The 18,748-nt window shown below is 50.2% G+C and overlaps 1 protein-coding gene across 1 annotated transcript; it reads right to left on the bottom strand.

The window, feature by feature from the left end:
• Positions 1-1,912: 1,912 nt before the first annotated feature.
• On the bottom strand, positions 1,913-18,005 carry dipk2ab (divergent protein kinase domain 2Ab). The gene is made up of 4 exons (XM_056584581.1): positions 17,564-18,005; positions 8,169-8,985; positions 5,877-6,180; positions 1,913-3,054 (listed from the first exon to the last, which is right to left on the bottom strand). The coding sequence occupies exons 2-4, from the start codon at positions 8,820-8,822 to the stop codon at positions 2,705-2,707; spliced, it is 1,308 nt and encodes a 435-aa protein (XP_056440556.1). The 5' UTR covers positions 8,823-8,985; positions 17,564-18,005; the 3' UTR covers positions 1,913-2,704.
• Between the last annotated feature and the right edge of the window lie 743 nt (positions 18,006-18,748).

Raw genomic sequence — 18,748 nt, 5'->3', positions numbered from 1 at the left:
CTAGAGCGCGCGAGAGAGGATGAGAGAGAGAGAGAGCGAGGAGAGCAAGATAGGACGAGAACGAGAGCTAGAGAGAGAGAGAGAGGACTAGAGAGAGAAAAGGGCTCTAATTTGGGGTCTGTTCCACTCCATGTTTCATGTGGCGCTGGCCGCAGCACACACAGATAGCTGCTAATGAGCCGCCCTGGCGTGCCGCTCCCAGCCCGTGTTCCGCGCGTTATTAAATATTCTCCCAACTTCCAATCCTGGATGTTTGCCTTGAAACCGCTCTTATAGGGACAGATTTAAAATGGAGCCAAGTTACTGCGGCAGAATACTTCAATGACGAGCAGAGAGGAGCCGGGGTGGACATGAAGAGGGGGGAGAGAGAGAGAGAGAGAGAGAGAGAGAGAGAGAGAGAGAGAGAGAGAGAGAGAGAGAGAGAGAGAGAGAGAGAGAGAGAGAGAGAGAGAGAGAGAGAGAGAGAGAGAGAGAGAGAGAGAGAGAGAGAGAGAGAGAGAGAGAGAGAGAGAGAGACTGTGCAGGCCGTCCAAACAGAACACCACATACACACACGGCTACATATATAGATCTTGATTTATTTGTCAAATTTAAACCCACTAAAAGTCGTCAATACAACTTTTGAATGAAAAGGCACAGGAAAATCAGACGCGGCTGATATAATACTTAACAGAAAAATGTACAAAGCAGACAGAAAAACTCAACCCCACCTGACCAGCCATTCCCCGGAGAACATGTTAGCCAGTCTATTATTTTATTGCATTTCCAAAGTGATGCCCTAGGCTACAAGCTAGGCTGCTAACGATATGCTAGGCTCCTAGCGAGGCGCTAGCTGGCTAGCAAATCGCTAGACTGCTAGTGATTTGCTAGGGTCCTAGCGAGGCGCTAGGTGGCTAGCAACAAGCTAGCCTGCTAACGATATGCTAGGGTCCTAGCGAGGCGCTAGGTGGCTAGTCAGTAGCTAGACTGCTAGCGATATGCTAGGTCACCTAGCGGTGCGCTTGATGGCTAGCAACAAGCTAAGTTGCTAGGAAAGAGTACGGGGCTAACCAAGAGCTAGGCTTCCAGCGATGATGCTAGGCTACTAGCCACTAGCCTATAGCTATTAGCCTATGTTTGTGATTAGCTTCCATGTATTGGTCCACTGGTTGATGAACCAGTCCAGACTGACTGGGAGGAATTGGAGGAGGATGAAGTAGTCATCTTGTTACTGATCGGGAAGAGGAACAGGAAACGGAACCATATAAGGACGTCTACAGGTCAGGTGGGAGGATCAGATGAACATACATAAAACATAAACAGGTCACTATTTTTCAAACGTTACAGAAAACATTACGATGGTGTTCGGGTTATCAATAATCAATAATTTATAGGCTGCCTTGGCGCTGGTTCCTAGACGAACCAGCAGGGTTCCTATGACGGGTTCCTATGACGGGTGCTACCCCGGTAACATGATTGCTATGGCTACGCTCTGGATCTGGGTGACGACCGGGTCTGTGTGAGCCCTCCTGCCTCTTTGGTACCTCTTCACACGCTAGCCCTAGACCACCTGAAACCACCCCCCCCCCCCCCCCCCCCCCCCCCCCCTAGTCCTAGACCACCTGAACCCCCCCCCCCCCCCTAGCCCTAGACCACCTGAAACCCCCCCCCCCCCCCCTAGTCCTAGACCACCTGAATCCCCCCCCCCCCCCCCCCTAATCCTAGACCACCTGAACCCCCCCCCCCCCCTAATCCTAGACCACCTTAAGTCCCCTCCCCTAGTCCTAGACCACTTTAAGGCCCAATCCCATTTCTACCCCTTACCCCTCCCCTCTTCCCCTTACCCCTTCAAAACAAGGGGGAGGGGTAAGGGGTAGAAATGGGATTGGGCCTAAGTCCCCTCCCCTAGTCCTGGACCACCTGTGGACCCCCCCCCGCTCCCGGGACATGGCACCAGGAGTCCAGACGCAGCAGGTAGCTGAAACACTACAGGAGTGATGAGGTTTGATTCCAACACATAACAGCAACTAAAGGACAAAACAGTTGGAGAGTTTAGAGTTGGCAGACCCAACACAGTCTGGGCTGCACGAAGCAGCTGATTGGCTGGCAGGACGGGCAGGGGGGCGGATCCAGCCTTTTTCCCTCCATTGTCTCTCAGCACTTCAGAGGTCCCTGGCCGAGTCTCGGAGTCAACCTCCTTTTCCTTTTTTTTCCTTTCCTATAAAATGTCAAGAGGTTCTTGAAGCTAGTGCTAGGTGCTACCGCTGGGAGCTAGCAATGTGGACCGACACTGTGTGCTAGCATTGGAGGCTAGCGCTGGAGGCTAGCAATGGGAGCTAGCGCTGGAGGCTAGCACTGGGAGCTAGCTCTGCTGGCTAGCTCTAGGGAGCTAGCACTGGAGGCTAGCCCTGGAAGCTAGCACTGGGCGCTAGCACCGGAGGTTAGCGCTGGAGGCTAGCACTGGAGGCTAGCACTGGGAGCTAGCGCCTGAGGCTAGCACTGGGAGCTAGCGCCTGAGGCTAGCACTGGGAGCTAGCGCCTGAGGCTAGCACTGGGATGCAGCACTGGGATGCAGCACTGGGATGATGTGGGTTGGGGGGGGGGAGAGACAGTTCCGTTACAGTAACAACCAAACGGACCCCTCCTCCTGCTCAAACGTCCAGAGGTCAGAGGTCAGCCCCAGGAGGCCAGAGGTCGCTGTCGCCGCCTCCGGGCATGGCCGCCACTACCTGGCGGTGGCCAGCGAGGCGGAGGAGGTGCTGAGCTGCGTCAGGTAGTCCCGCAGCTCCTTGGCGGCCTGGAAGCGGCCGTAGCGGCGGCGGGGGTTGGTGCACTCGTCCAGCAACGCCTCCAGCTGGCCGTCGCGCGTGACGTGGGCGGGGGGGTCGTGGAGCAGACCCCCCGTGGTGCCGCGCCAGGTGGCGTAGCGCGACAGCAGGTTCTGGCACACGGCGTAGTAGTTGTGGTCCACGGTGACGCGGGAGCACAGCGCCTCCTTGGAGAAGGAGAGGCACGCCTCCTTGTCGCACTCCTCAAAGCGGGACTCGTACCACACGTCGTAGTTCTCCGGCCGGTCTGAGGAGGAGGAGGAGGAGGAGGAGGAGGTGTTAATGACATGTTATAGTTCTCTGGACGTTCTGAGGAGGAGGAGGAGGAGGAGGAGGTGTTAATAACATGTTGTAGTTCTCCGGACGGACTGAGGAGGAGGTGTTAATAACTTGTTGTAGTTCTCTGGACGGTCTGAGGAGGAGGAGAGGAGGAGGTGTTAATAACATGTTGTAGTTCTCTGGACGGTCTAAGGAAGAGGAGGTGTTAATAACATGTTGTAGTTCTCTGGACGCTCTGGGGAGAAGGAGGTGTTAGTAACATGTCATAGTGCTCTGGACTTCAATGACTTCTCTGGAGGTGATAACTAGTTACAGAAGAAGGAGGAGTCAGAACATTGTGGATATTAAAAGGAGGCATTACTTTAATAATCAACCTTTAATTAAAACATACGGTTGTAGGGCTTCAAAAGATCATGAGGACGGTTGTCTTGATGATAGAGACATTACTGGGATGGATTATTATGGGATGAATTCAGATCGAGAGCTAGAGATAGGTAAACAGATGGAGAGACATATCTAGGCAGAGGGAGAGAGATATAGAGACAGATGGAGGAACAGATAAACAGAGGGAGATGGACGGACAGAGATACAGAGAGAGGGAGAGACGGAGGGGGAGAGACAGACAGAGATACAGGAAGAGAGACAGACAGAGATACAGCGAGACAAAGAGACGGGGAGAGTTCAGTATCAGAGCAGATCAATGTGCGCAGCATGAAGCCCCAGAGAACATCCCATAATCACACCATCAGCACTTTAATGCACTCCTCTCGGCTGCCACGGCAGCTGCATCACACACTGTCACCAGATACACACACACACACACACTACACACACATATAGAGACCCAGGGGGCTGATACACCTCAATCAGTGAAGGTGATGAAGATTGATGCTGCTCGCAGTTTATATATAAATAAATATATCTGTGTGTGTAAGTGTGTGTGGGGGTGTGTGTGTGTTAAACTAGAGACAGTAGAGGCTGGGGAGTTTAACTAGAGGCTGGTTAGTTTAACTAGAGGCATCAGAGGGTGGTGGTGAGTTTAACTACAGGCAGGCAAGTTTAACCCGTGGTAGTACATGGTAATGGTGAGTTTAACCTGTGGCAGTAGAGGCTGGTTAGTTTATCCCCTGGCAGTAGAGGCTGGTTAGTTTATCCCCTGGCAGTAGAGGCTGGTTAGTTTAACCCGTGGCAGTAGAGGGTTGTTAGTTGAAGGCTGAGCCCAGGGAAGTGGTCTCAAACCAGTGACACAACATTTCCAAACCAAAGTGGATGATTTCCAATTCTAATGAAGTCAGCTGGTCTCTACGGGTCTGGGCCAGAGGACACACACACACACACACACACACACACACACACACACACACACACACACACACACACACACACACACACACACACACACACACACACACACACACACACACACACACACACACACACAGTGAGGACAACATGATGTCTCTGTGGTCCAGTCCTGATCAAAGATTCACGACGGGCGACTGCTTGCAAAAGCATCACATGGCCGTGCTCTGAAACTGGGCCGTTGTGAATCTGTACAGGTCGACTGCAGCGGGCTGCTCTGCTACAGACAGGGAGCTTCACTAAGATACCCCAGGAGTTGGAGGCTGGCAATGCACCAGCTCATCCAAAAAACCAGACAAACTTCAGGGACTGGATTTCACCTGGAGAGACGCTAAATTAATGATAGCTCTTTGATTCTTGGCAACTGGTGAGAAACGAATCATCAAGAGGTTGATATTTCCACTTGTTATGATGTTATAGTTCCCGGTTTAGAAAGAACCGGTGCATACTTTAGGTTTGCTAAAGAATCATATATGTAGTGTCAGTGCTGTGGTCGCCATGATTAGTAAGCAGTGGATATACGTGAATATTTTCTTAAACCACACCGCGGTTTGACACGGTCAATCACTGGAGACGACAGCTTCAGACTCTCTCGACTAACCAGTTCACACCGCAGCAACGCTCTAAGAGCTGGGTCTGGTGAGGGAAGTTAATGTGAACTGGGCTGCAGCCTTAAGGGGCAACTGGGGCCTTAAGGGGCAACTGCTGCCTTAAGGGGCGACCTGCCCCATATAGGAGCAACTTCAGCTTTAAGGAGTAACCTGCAGACTTAAGGGGTGACCTGTAGCCATAAGGACAGACCTGTAGGCTGGTTGCACCCTTAAGGGGCGACTTGCAGCCTTAAGGACCCACTGCACCCTTAAGGAGCTGTCACACCAAAATTGTACCGGGGGCAAAAATTTTACCGCCTACGTAATCCGCGTCAAAACATTACGCCATCGATCGACGCGATTGTCCGTTGACAGGCAGGTTTCAAAAAACATTTGCGCTCATCAAGACGAAATAACATAATACCGATAACACTTGTTTTTACTTTATATTTGCATTGTATTGAATTTAGCTAGTAAACTGAGTTTGAAGTGTATCGTAGTTTATATTGTATTTAATTGTTTAATCGAATTTAGCAAGTAAACTGAGTGTTTAAAGTGTATAGTAGATTACATTGTATTTAATGGTTTAATCGAATTTAGCAAGTAAACTGAGTGTTTAAACTGTAAAACAGTAAACTGGGAGGAGGAGGAAGAGGAGAATGAGGAGAAGGCAAATGAGGAGGGGAAGGAGAAGGAGAAGAAGGAGGAAGAGGAGGAGGAGGAGGAGGAGGAGGAGGAGGAGGAGGCGAAGAAGAGAATGAGGAGAAGGCAAATGAGGAGGGGAAGGAGAAGAAGGAGGAAGAGGAGGAGGAGGATTAAGACGAGGAGGAGGACTCACTCTGCTTGATCAGCCTCTTGTCGGCCACCAGGACGTTCTCGGCGTCCACCACGATCACCTTGCCGTCCCGCGGACCGACGGCGAAGTTGTCGAAGCTGACGTCCAGCAGGTAGAGGGCGAAGTCGAAGTCGTTGTTGGTGAGCTGCTCGGCGATGTCCATGAGCTGCCGGGCCAGGTCCACCCTCTTCTCCCACGGCGCGTTGTAGAAGCTCCACAGCTCCTCGCCCACGTAGTTCACCGCCACCACGCGCCCGCACGCCCCCAGGTACTTAGCGAACGGCCAGCCCTCGTCGGATGGGAAGCTCTGCAGAGGGGGACGGGAGACGGAGGCACCTTCCTGTCACGATTTACATTTTACATTCAGGGCGTTTAGCAGACGCTTTTATCCAAAGCGACTTACAATAAGTACATTTGTCAGAAGAAAGAGAAAAAGGTGCTAAGCACTAGCAATTGTTAGCCCATTCCCCGTATATATCAAAGACCGCTACAATAAGACGAGACATGACTCTAAGTACCCGCTCGTGCTGCTGTGCTCTCTCTGGAGCGCTTTAGGCTCGATAGTGGAGCACTTTCATGATGCTTTACATTTAAAGATTACATATATCAAGTCGTGTATCATGTTGTACTATATTTGGCTTGCTACATGCTTGGGCAATGGAGGGTTCGTGTGAAGGACGCTCTTGGAGCGAACGTGTCAGACATACTGTGGACCAGAGTGATAGCCAGGGGGCGTGGCCAGGAGCCTGGCTGGGGGTGTGGTCAGGAGCTAGGCTGGGGGCGTGGCCAGGAGCCTGGCTGGGGGTGTGGTCAGGGGCCAGGCTGGGGGTGTGGCCAGGGGCCATAAAGTTCAATGAGCATGATACGCAGCACACCCCTCCGTCTCCCTAGGGTGGAGGGGGAGGTGTGTGTGTGTGTGTGTGCGTGTGCGTGTGCGTGTGCGTGTGCGTGTGCGTGTGTGTGTGACAGACACACCTTGTGTGCTTTATTACAGCACTGCTCGTCACCTGCAAATCAGCAGTTTGCCACCTGGCAGCAAGCAGAGCAGATGATGCTACCTGGTCTGAATTCTCTGCATACTCCGTCCTCAAGAGTCTACAGATAGCATGTCTGGACAGGAGCAGGCACACACACAGTCCCCCACAGGCACAGGCACACGCACAGACCCACACAGGCGCACACACACACACACACACACGCTGTCCTCACAGGACTTTTATGTCGGAAAATAAAACGTAGGGTCGTCGACAGCCAGAGACAGAGTTTCGTTTGATAGCAATTTTAAACAGTAAAGCTATATTTAGTTTTGAGGAAAAAGCTCAGTGCGCTGCATCTCGTCTCTACGCATAACGATTCTTATTTCATATTTTTATGTACAAATGTACAGTATTCCATTTCATATAGTTGTTATATTTTTATTTTCATGCCCAGTGTTCCATTTCGTTCAGAGCTTTCTTTTATTTCACATCTTGTTTGGGTTTCTTTTACACTTCTTCTTTTCATATTGCGTTGTTGAAGGAGCCTGAGACTCAAGAATTTCATTGCCGGCGACTGCTGCTATAATTGTTGTGCATTTGACAATAAACCATCTTGAGTCTGGAATCCAACAACAGACGTCCCCTACACTGGCATGCTCCTTCCCTGATGCGCTTCAGCCAGCGACCTCCAGTCTAATCAGCAGGGGAGCGACAGAACGAGCAAGAGCCATCGATCCCGTGACCCTAACCCCCCCCCCCCAGGGCAGATCTCCCCACCCAGGGGGTAACCCCCCATAATGACCCGGTCACTGAACATCCCGCCTGTTACATTACGCTACTTACTGAAGAAATCTATACTGTGACCCTGAGTATTAACGGGGTCCACGACGACAAAGAGCGTCCAGAGTAGAGGTCTGCCATTCATAAACAGACCCCCCCCCCCCAAACACCCTCATCGACCAATCAGAATAGAGCAATCAACAAAGCCTTCTAAATGGAGTCGAGCTACTTGTCATCTAGGTCAGGAGAGAGAGGTTAGCCTAGAGCTACTTGTCAGTCGTGTGATTCACATTTAAGTTTGCTTAGAGCTACGTGCTACAGTGTTGCTGCTACCCTGACAAGACTGGGATGAGGGGAGTGTTATCCACCTGATCAAACACAGGCGGTGGCTGGCACACACACACACACACACACACACACACACACACACACACACACACACACACACACACACACACACACACACACACACACACACACACACACACACACACACACACACACACAGTGTTTACATCACAGTGCATCTATAACCTACCTGTAGGACAAGAGGCTCTGGGTTGAAGGCGAGCGTCATCAGCAGCTGCATCTTCTCCGTGTCCTTGAGGTTCTTGAGCAGGAAGCTGCCCGAGTCCTTGGTCTCGGCGTAGCGCCGCACCACCCGGTCCAGCAGCCTCTGGGAGGGGCAGTGCACCAGGTCCGACCAGCCCTCCACCACCTCGGGCGTCAGCAGGCGCACCTCGCCGTTCAGCCGGGCGAACTCCGTCTTGTACACGCCCTGGATGAGGTCGCAGCGGGAGCGGCCCGTCGCCCGCTTGCAGATCTTCTGGTCGATGTCGGCCAGCTCCTGGTTGGAGCCCAGCCTCTTCAGCACCACGCGGCGCGTGCCCTCGCGCGGCTCGCCGTACTGCGCGAAGTACACGTTCTTCACGTTGAACACGTCCAGGAAGCGCAGGCGGCCCCAGGCCTCGAACGACACCTGGCCGTTCATGAACTTGCGGCACCAGCTGGTGCCGAAGCAGGCGGGGCACTTGTTGAGGTTGATGAAGCGGCGGTCCGTGAGCTCGTTCTTCTGGAAGGACGCCAGCAGGCTGTGGGTGTTCATCAGCAGGATGACCAGCAGGCCCACCACCGCCAGCAGCTTGACGCAGCGGTACACGCGCCCCAGCTTCAGGGGCAGCATGCGCAGCATGGTGGGGCACGCCAGGGTCAGGGGTCAGGGGTCAGGGAGGGAGGGAGCTAGTCTAGACACGCCGACATGGGGAGGCCGTCTAGAGCAGGGGGCGGGGTCGAGGGTGAGCGGGGCCGGGGCCGGACGGCCGCCCGTCAATCATGGTGTCCAATCAGACGGCAGCCTGGGAGAGAAGGGAGGAGGGTGTTGTGATGACATCGCCACACAAAACCGAGACTTATGGGGGATTGCACACAAACACATACACACACAATACGACGGACTAATTCTGGAGGCGAGGTGGAGGAGGAGCGAGGGGGAGTTGAACCTTTCTTGTGCCACCCTATAATTTCAACCCTGTAATCTGCTCTTTAAGGGAGACAGTGTCCAACAACTGGGGGGGAGAGAAGAGCACGGTCTGTAGTGAAGAGAGAGGGGTCTGTAGTGAACACGCACAGACACACACACACAGAGACAGAGAGGTCTGTAGTGAAGAGAGAGGGGTCTGTAGTGAACACGCACAGACACACACACACAGAGACAGAGAGGTCTGTAGTGAAGAGAGAGGGGTCTGTAGTGAACACGCACAGACACACACAGACACAGAGACAGAGAGGTCTGTAGTGAAGAGAGAGAGGTCTGTAGTGAACACGCACAGACACACACACACAGAGACAGAGAGGTCTGTAGTGAAGAGAGAGGGGTCTGTAGTGAACACGCACAGACACACACAGACACAGAGACAGAGAGGTCTGTAGTGAAGAGAGAGGGGTCTGTAGTGAACACGCACAGACACACACACACAGAGAGGTCTGTAGTGAAGAGAGAGGGGTCTGTAGTGAACACGCACAGACACACACAGAGACAGAGACAGAGAGATCTGTAGTGAAGAGAGAGGGGTCTGTAGTGAACACGCACAGACACACACAGAGACAGAGAGGTCTGTAGTGACGAGAGAGGGGTCTGTAGTGAACACGCACAGACACACACACACACACACAGAGACAGAGGGGTCTGTAGTGAAGAGAGAGGGGTCTGTAGTGAACACACACACACACAGAGACAGAGAGATCTGTAGTGAAGAGAGAGGGGTCTGTAGTGAACACGCACACACACACACACACACACACACACACACACACACACACACACACACACACACACACACACACACACACACACACACACACACACACACACACACACACACACACACACACACAGAGAGGTCTGTAGTGAAGAGAGAGGGGTCTGTAGTGAACACGCACAGACACACACAGAGACAGAGGTCTGTAGTGAAGAGAGAGGGGTCTGTAGTGAACACAGACACACACACACAGAGACGGCGAGGTCTGTGTTGAAGAGAGAGGGGTCTGTAGTGAACACGCACAGACACACAGAGACAGAGGTCTGTAGTGACGAGAGAGGGGTCTGTATTGAACATGCACATACAAAGACACAGAGACAGAGAGAGAGATCTATTCTGTAGTGAAGAGAGAGAGAGAGGTCTGTAGTGAAGAGAGGTCTGTAGCGAAGAGAGAGAGAGAGGTCTGTAGTGAAGAGAGAGGTCTGTAGTGAACAGAGAGAGAGAGGTCTGTAGTGAAGAGAGAGGTCTGTAGTGAAGAGAGGTCTGTAGTGAAGAGAGAGAGAGAGGTCTGTAGTGAAGAGAGAGGTCTGTAGTGAAGAGAGGTCTGTAGTGAAGAGAGAGAGAGAGGTCTGTAGTGAAGAGAGAGGTCTGTAGTGAAGAGAGAGAGAGAGGTCTGTAGTGAACAGAGAGAGAGAGGTCTGTAGTGAACAGAGAGAGAGAGGTCTGTAGTGAAGAGAGAGGTCTGTAGTGAAGAGAGAGAGAGAGGTCTGTAGTGAAGAGAGAGAGAGAGGTCTGTAGTGAACAGAGAGAGAGAGGTCTGTAGTGAACAGAGAGAGAGAGGTCTGTAGTGAAGAGAGAGAGAGAGGTCTGTAGTGAACAGAGAGAGAGAGGTCTGTAGTGAAGAGAGGTCTGTAGTGAACAGAGAGAGAGAGGTCTGTAGTGAACAGAGAGAGAGAGGTCTGTAGTGAAGAGAGAGAGAGAGGTCTGTAGTGAACAGAGAGAGAGAGGTCTGTAGTGAAGAGAGGTCTGTAGTGAACAGAGAGAGAGAGGTCTGTAGTGAAGAGAGAGAGAGAGGTCTGTAGTGAACAGAGAGAGAGAGGTCTGTAGTGAAGAGAGGTCTGTAGTGAAGAGAGGTCTGTAGTGAACAGAGAGAGAGAGGTCTGTAGTGAACAGAGAGAGAGAGGTCTGTAGTGAAGAGAGAGAGAGAGGTCTGTAGTGAACAGAGAGAGAGAGGTCTGTAGTGAACAGAGAGAGAGAGGTCTGTAGTGAAGAGAGAGAGAGAGGTCTGTAGTGAAGAGAGAGAGAGAGGTCTGTAGTGAACAGAGGTCTGTAGTGAACAGAGGTCTGTAGTGAACAGAGGTCTGTAGTGAAGAGAGAGAGAGAGGTCTGTAGTGAAGAGAGAGGTCTGTAGTGAAGAGAGAGAGAGAGGTCTGTAGTGAAGAGAGGTCTGTAGTGAACAGAGAGGTCTGTAGAGAAGAGAGAGAGAGAGAGGTCTGTAGTGAACAGAGGTCTGTAGTGAACAGAGGTCTGTAGTGAACAGAGAGGTCTGTAGTGAACAGAGAGGTCTGTAGTGAACAGAGGTCTGTAGTGAACAGAGAGGTCTGTAGTGAACAGAGGTCTGTAGTGAACAGAGAGGTCTGTATATCGATGAGGATGATTTGAGATCAATCTGAGGGTAGAGATACACTTAATAAAAATAAGAAATTGGTCATGTGTTCACATCGGCTGTCAACCTGCTGACGAAGAAGGTGATTTTGAACAGGGCCCAATTGAGTCCCTGTGATTGCGGGGCCATGTAATTGGCCCCTAACCTGTCATTTTGTCTGTGGGAACACGCCAGAAAAGTTGGGCCATGGACATCAGTGGATAACGCAAGTCCCAGACAAATGAGTGCCAAGAGTTGACTTCATAAAGTCAGTTGATGTTGCACCATGCGAGTCGTTCACAGCCAACGTATGAAGCAGTACTCTGATGTATTATAAAATACACAACGCACGTATGAAACAGTACTGTCGTAGTACAAAACAGCCGACCGTGACAGTTCCTCTTCATGAGCGCACAATAGCGTAGCAAGTGTAGTGTAGCGCGCTAGTCTGGTAGTGGCAGGCGGCGGCGCTAGGCTAGCCAGCGGAGCAGCTAGTCTCTTGGAGGAGCCACAATGCCTCTGACCGTGTAAATCGGTCATCCTCAATTACAAGTGATTAGGACACGGCATGACTAACGGAAACACCACAGATTAGCAGGTCAACGCGTTACCCCCACAAACGGGGCAGAGAGGCTGACAGAGAGATGGAGACGGAGACAGAGAGGGGGAGAGAGAGAGAGAGGGGAAGAGAGAGAGGGGAGAGAGGAGAGGGGGAGAGAGAGAGGCTGACAGAGAGATGGAGACGGAGACAGAGAGGGGGAGAGAGAGAGGGGAGAGAGGAGAGGGGGAGAGAGAGGCTGACAGAGAGATGTTGACGGAGACAGAGAGGGGGAGAGAGAGAGGGGAGAGAGGAGAGGAGGGGGAGAGAGAGGCTGACAGAGAGATGGAGACGGAGACAGATTGGGGGAGAGAGAGAGAGAGGGGAAGAGAGGAGAGAAGAACGAGAGAGACAGAGGAGATAAGAACAGAGAGAGACAGACAGACACCACCCCCCCACACACACAGAGAGACAGAGAGACAGAGAGAGGCAGAGAGAGAGAGAGAGAGGCACAGAGAGAGAGACAGAGAGACAGAGAGAGGCACAGAGAGAGAGAGAGAGAGAGAGAGACAGGCACAGAGAGAGTGAGACACAGAGAGATGGAGAGGGGCACACAGAGAGAAAATAGAGGGACAGAGAGAGACGAGAGAGGCAGAGAGAGAGAGAGAGAGGGAGCAGGAGAGAGGGAGAGACCGACAGATCTTTGGTCTCCCAGTCTTTAAATACTCTAACCAGGTCAGCCGGTGGAACAACTGCAGTAATCTCTGACGTACCGTATTAAGTATCGCTTATACTCATTAGTATACCTGCCTTATCAACAACTGTTTACACACAGGATATCTGACTTATTAAATGCTGTATGTATACAGTAGATCTGCCTTATTAAATACTGCTTATATTAAGTATCCCTGCCCTATTAAATGCTGTTTACATACAGTATAATTGCCCTTATTATATGCTGTTTATATTAAGTATATCGGCCCCATTATATACTGTCTATATTAAGTCTCACCTCCTTATTAAATACAGTATATAACTATATACTATACAATATAACTGCCTAATTAAATACTGGTTTTAGACAGTATATCTGCCTTATTAAATACTGTTTACACACAGTATATATCGCCCTTATTAATTACATCAACTAAAATGTAGCTGAAAATAACAAGGAAATATCTGTGGTCAATAGTTCTTTCAGTTATATTATCAATAAAACCACCATCGTACTACGGAATAACAGATATATTCTCCACATAAATAAAAGGCGCACCACCCGTCGTGTTTGCTTACATGAATCTCCCCACTCAACTCCCAGAAACCCCCCTGACTCTGCCCAGACAGGTGAGGAGGAAAGAACACACTTCTATGAACTCTCAAAGTCTCCAGCCTACCGACTGTGAAGGGGCCTCAATCGGATGCATTTTTGCATTAAATGCAATTTCCATACAGCATATCTACCTGATTAAAGACTGTTATTAATTACTGTTTATATTAAGTATAACTGCCTTATTAAATACAGAATAACTGCCTTATTAAACACTGTTTACATACAGTATATCTGCCTAATTAAATACTGTTTACATACAGTATATCTGCCTTATTAAATACTGCTTATCTGCCTTATTAAATACTGCTTGCACACAGTATAGCTATCAAATACTGTGTTTATAAACAGTATATCAATCTGCCTTATTAAATACTGCTTATATACAGTATATCTGCCTTATTAAATACTGCTTATCTGCCTTATTAAATACTGCTTGCATACAGTATAGCTGCCCTATCAAATATTGTGTTTACAAACAGTATCAATCTGCCTTATTAAATACTGCTTATATACAGTATATCTGCCTTAATAACATCGGTACAGCACTGAACACGTTGTGGTGAACAAACTGTGAAAGAGAGTTTTAAAATGTCATCCGGCAGATAAATATGTCAATATCGGCAGATAAATAGAAATCTGTAATTCTTTCACCCACTCATATCGGCAACGGCATCGGCCCAGAATATCAAACATTGGTCGTGCTCCACCCTGAAGTCTGAACTGATAATAAGCGGTTTTAAATGCGTTAAGACTCCTAGCTACCTGGGCTCGACCCTGAGCCTAATGGAATCATTCTTCTGCACTTTTCCCTGATTGCTCTGCAGTAAAACAATGGGCGGCAGCACCAGCCATCGATTGCAGGGTATGTAAAACAGAGAGCGTCGGCGTCTCTCTGTACAAATCCCTACAGAAGAACTTTAACGGCATGATATGAAATATACATTCCACTACCAGAGACACATCCAGAGAGAGGAGAGGCGCGAGGAACTAATTAGCAACAGACAAGCATAGCGCTGCACGGGAAATGTCTTCCTCAATTGGCACCACAAACACGAGATTTACACCCAGCCAGCATTAAGCATCAGCAGCTCTGCCGACACTAGACAACAGTACTGATGAAGAGTAAGCAGAGCTGGTACGAAGTATCAAATTAGAGATGTTACGATACAATTTTCTCCTTCCCGATACCTGAACTTGAGTATCGGCTGATACCAAGTATAAACTGATACAGCATCTATCATTGTAACTACTTATAGAACTTGTTATTATTTAAGGGTTCTCTTACGATGACTGCAAGGTATAGTCGGTTCATTTACTGTCTACATTTTTTTGCATTTATTTATTGATGTATAATCTATCATTATAAAACATTGGTATTTTTTTAGTCGAGCGTGCATGCATCCGTGTTATAACGATTTGGTTACCCATTCCGACTTTCCACCTCCGACCGTTAACGAACGCAGCATAACACCGTAGTGTTTGTGATCGGAGCATAGCTTTGCCTACTCGCCGATACTGCATCTTAGGCAGCATCTGAGAAATGTCCGATACTTGCATGGGTATCGAAACAACTAACGTTTTTTTTGCATGGTTTAAGTACGACAGACTCTACTCTAAAGCAATGACGTCCAAACCAAGCCAGCCGTGGTGCAGGAGAGACGGGGACATTATTATCACGGTTTATTAACTCTTCTTCGGGTCCAGCTGGAGTTCAGCAGCCCCCTGACCGCTAGGCCTGAGAGACACTTAGTTTGAGACACTGCGGATTGAAACCAACCACATGCTGCTCGTTCCAGATGGGACCCAAACTGAGGCGCTAGACCAGCCTTCACATCGCCACAGAAACGCTTCAATTACCCCCCCCCCCTCCTCGGCTCATAGGCCAGAGGAGCCCGGGGTCTGCTCCCCCTCTTCATCAAGGCTGGTAAACACCTCTCCCAGGCCCCCGGCCCCCCCCAAGTCGCCCCGGGATTATCAGCCTTCGCCCACAGAGACTCCTCGACAAATCAAAGAATGACTTTCCTGCTCATGCATCGGAGATGAGTCGCAGTGAGAGGAATGATGTGGCGGATCTGGCAGATGTTAGGATACCCAAAACGCCTCATTACCGACGCCCAGGCAGACCCCACGTCGCTTGAAACAGAATGACACACACGAGAGGGCTGGAAACAAAAGATCTGCGTTTCAATCTCCCGACACGTCGCTTATGAAACCGTTCGGAGCAGAGAGGCTGCTTTTGAACGAAAACCTTTTGTACGAGTGTTAGTGGTGACGGCACCGCCGGGTTGAGATAACACCGTGGCGTGTACACAACACGATACACTACACATGACACAACAACACTACACAACCCCCTACACAACTCAATACAGACCTCCCTATACCCTATACCCACCCCCCAGTCCCTACACACTAACCCCAGCTCCCTACACCCTAAACCCCCTAACCCCACACACTAACCCCACCTCCTACACCCTAACCCTACACCCTAACACCACCTCCTACACCCTAACCCTACACCCTAACACCACCTCCTACACCCTAACACCACCTCCTACACCCTAACCCCAGACAGACAGGGAGAGGCAGATGGTTGGATTGAAAGCCGAGGGGGGGGGGGAGAGAGAGATTAACTTTTGTCCATCTCTTCTGCTTTTCATCTATTCTTCCGCTAATCTTTAGACATTCAATTAATAATTAATTAACCCCTCTTCCTCTGTGGATGAGTTGAGAGGCATTGGACATGAGCTCTGTTTCCACGGTTATTGACCGGTGAGTCAATAATGTTTGATCACAAACTAAAGCCCCCGACACACACGCGCGCGCACACACACACACACACACAACCACACCCACACCCACACAACTACCCTACTTAAACTATCAATATATCTAATCTATAACAGTCTATACCAAATGTCAGTATATCTTCTAGATCTACAACAATCTTTATCTATTTTTTCCGTTGGTTGCTGGAAAACGTTTCTTGTAATGCTCTACCTCCTGGGACAGGTACTCTGTACTGATCGCAGTAAAAGTGTGTTTCTTGGTGAAACGCTACAAGGCTGGAACCTTCCCACTGAGGAACGCTGAAGAAACCACACACACGTCACACACGTCTCACACACACACGTCTCACACACACACACACACACACACACACACACACACACACACACACACACACACACACACACACACACACACACACACACACACACACACACACACACACACACACACACACCACGTTAAACCTCTGCCGGTATCATCGGGAGGTCTCCATGTACAGTGGGAACAAGGAGCGACTAAATATATACATCCCAACAACAGCACCTGAACAATAAGTCTCTCACCATGGAGGGAGAAGACAGTTTAAATCATGAGACGTTCCTGAGGGACCTGATGGAGACAGTCCCCTGCTGAGAAATCATATCAACGCAGCAAGAGAGTTTTGGTTACAACCGAACTATAACGGCCTGGATCACAACAGAAATATAACAGCCTGGATCACACCAGAACTACAATAGTCTGGATGACAACATAAGTACAACAGTCTGGGTCACAACATAACTAGAAGCCTTGATCGTTCCCAGCACCCAGCAGCTAGTCAGGCAAAACCAGCTAGTTAGAATAAACCATCGAGTCAGGTCGTGTCAGAGACAGTTGTCAAATAAGGACAGACAACACACACACACACACAAACCTAAAAGTAAAGACTCGACACATTTATACCACGGCCATAAACGCGGAACTGTGATCTTTTGCAGAATAAATACAGGTTTATTGAATGAATCCGTCTTTGACGGGGTCGTGGTCGGTCTGCACAACATGGAGATAAACTGACCCGGGTCCCGAACTCAGTCGAACCAAAGAAGAAGAACTTGAAGTGTTACACTAAGTACTACTCTCCCTGGTAGAGAAGTAACATTATACAGTGATACCAACCAGGAGGGACCAGCAGAGAGATACAGGTCAGCACTGCTGTGGTACCACCCAGGGTCTCTCTGCTGACCAGGAGAGCCCAGGAGAGACCATGAGGGACCAGGAGAGACCATGAAAGACCAGGAGAAGGAGATGCGGTGGGGGTACGGGTCCGGGTCAGGACCAGGACATAACGGAGGGTTCGGGGTAATAACACTAAAGAAGATTATGAACCAACCTGAATCTTTCCGCTCCTCATCGGTCCCAAACTTTCGCACGCGGCCCGATCACCGTCGCTCCTTTTCCGGAATATGCCCGGAATATTCCGGGTACTTTTCGACGAGGGGAAGGAGATCTGAGGAGCGACGACCCGCGGTGTGTTATTATGTTTCAGAGCGTTAGCCGGTTAGCCTGTTAGCCCCTCAGAAATAAACAGTTGTGATGTCTTAACTCTTGAGATCCCGGAGGTCCTCCTTCACGTCCTCCTCACGACGGATACCGTCGGCCGCTGACGTCATTAACATCCGTGTTATTATTGTTATTATTCCGTCAGGAGTCGCTTTATGTCCGCGGAGCGGCAGCACGGAACTGTCTGTCCGCAGCACGGACCTGTCTGTCTGCGGCTCAGTCGGATCCACAATGGATCTGTTCCCACTTTGCCAACAGCGACCTCTCCGCGTTTCACAACACCGAGCGTCCCCTTACGGCACCCCGCCTTCCTCTCACGACACCCGCCGGGTGTTTACGACCGCGGTTGCTAAGCAACGACTCTCCATATGGCTGTGCACACCAACCCCCCAATGTGAACTTTTGTGGATTTATTTTGAACGCTTTTGGACCAGGGTGGTCATATTGCATTCGATGACCCAAAGTTTGTGTGTGTGTGTGTGTGTGTGTGTGTGTGTGTGTGTGTGTGTGTGTGTGTGTGTGTGTGTGTGTGTGTGTGTGTGTGTGTGTGTGTGTGTGTGTGTGTGTGTGTGTGTGTGTGTGTGTGTGTGGATGTGCGCGCTCGTGCGTGAGTGTGTGTGTGTGTGTGTGTGTGTGTGTGTGTGTGTGTGTGTGTGTGTGTGTGTGTGTGTGTGTGTGTGTGTGTCCGTGTGTGCACGCATGCGTGTGTGTGTGTGTGTGTGTGTGTGTGTGTGTGTGTGTGTGTGTGTGTGTGCGTCAGGAGAGTGAAAGTGGGTCAGGCAGACCCGGGGAGACGATGTTGGGGTCACTCTCAGGCTCCGTGTTAGGGGGTGCATGAAGGCGCCAGCATGAATGTTTAATTGGCTCGTTGGCCCGGGGCGAGTCTGGCCTGACGGCGTCAGATCATCACCGTCCTCCTCACATGCATCGCGCTGAATGCGGTCCTTATGTCGACAGTCCTGGGCTTTTCCACATTCTCTAAAGTTCCGCACAGTCCGCCTGCTTCGGGAACACT

This window comes from Gadus chalcogrammus, chromosome 23 (assembly GCF_026213295.1).
Source record: "Gadus chalcogrammus isolate NIFS_2021 chromosome 23, NIFS_Gcha_1.0, whole genome shotgun sequence".
In the NCBI taxonomy this organism is placed as follows: Eukaryota; Metazoa; Chordata; class Actinopteri; order Gadiformes; family Gadidae; genus Gadus; species Gadus chalcogrammus.
Note: the sequence above shows the minus strand (reverse complement) of the source record. Positions and strands in the feature narration are given on the sequence as shown.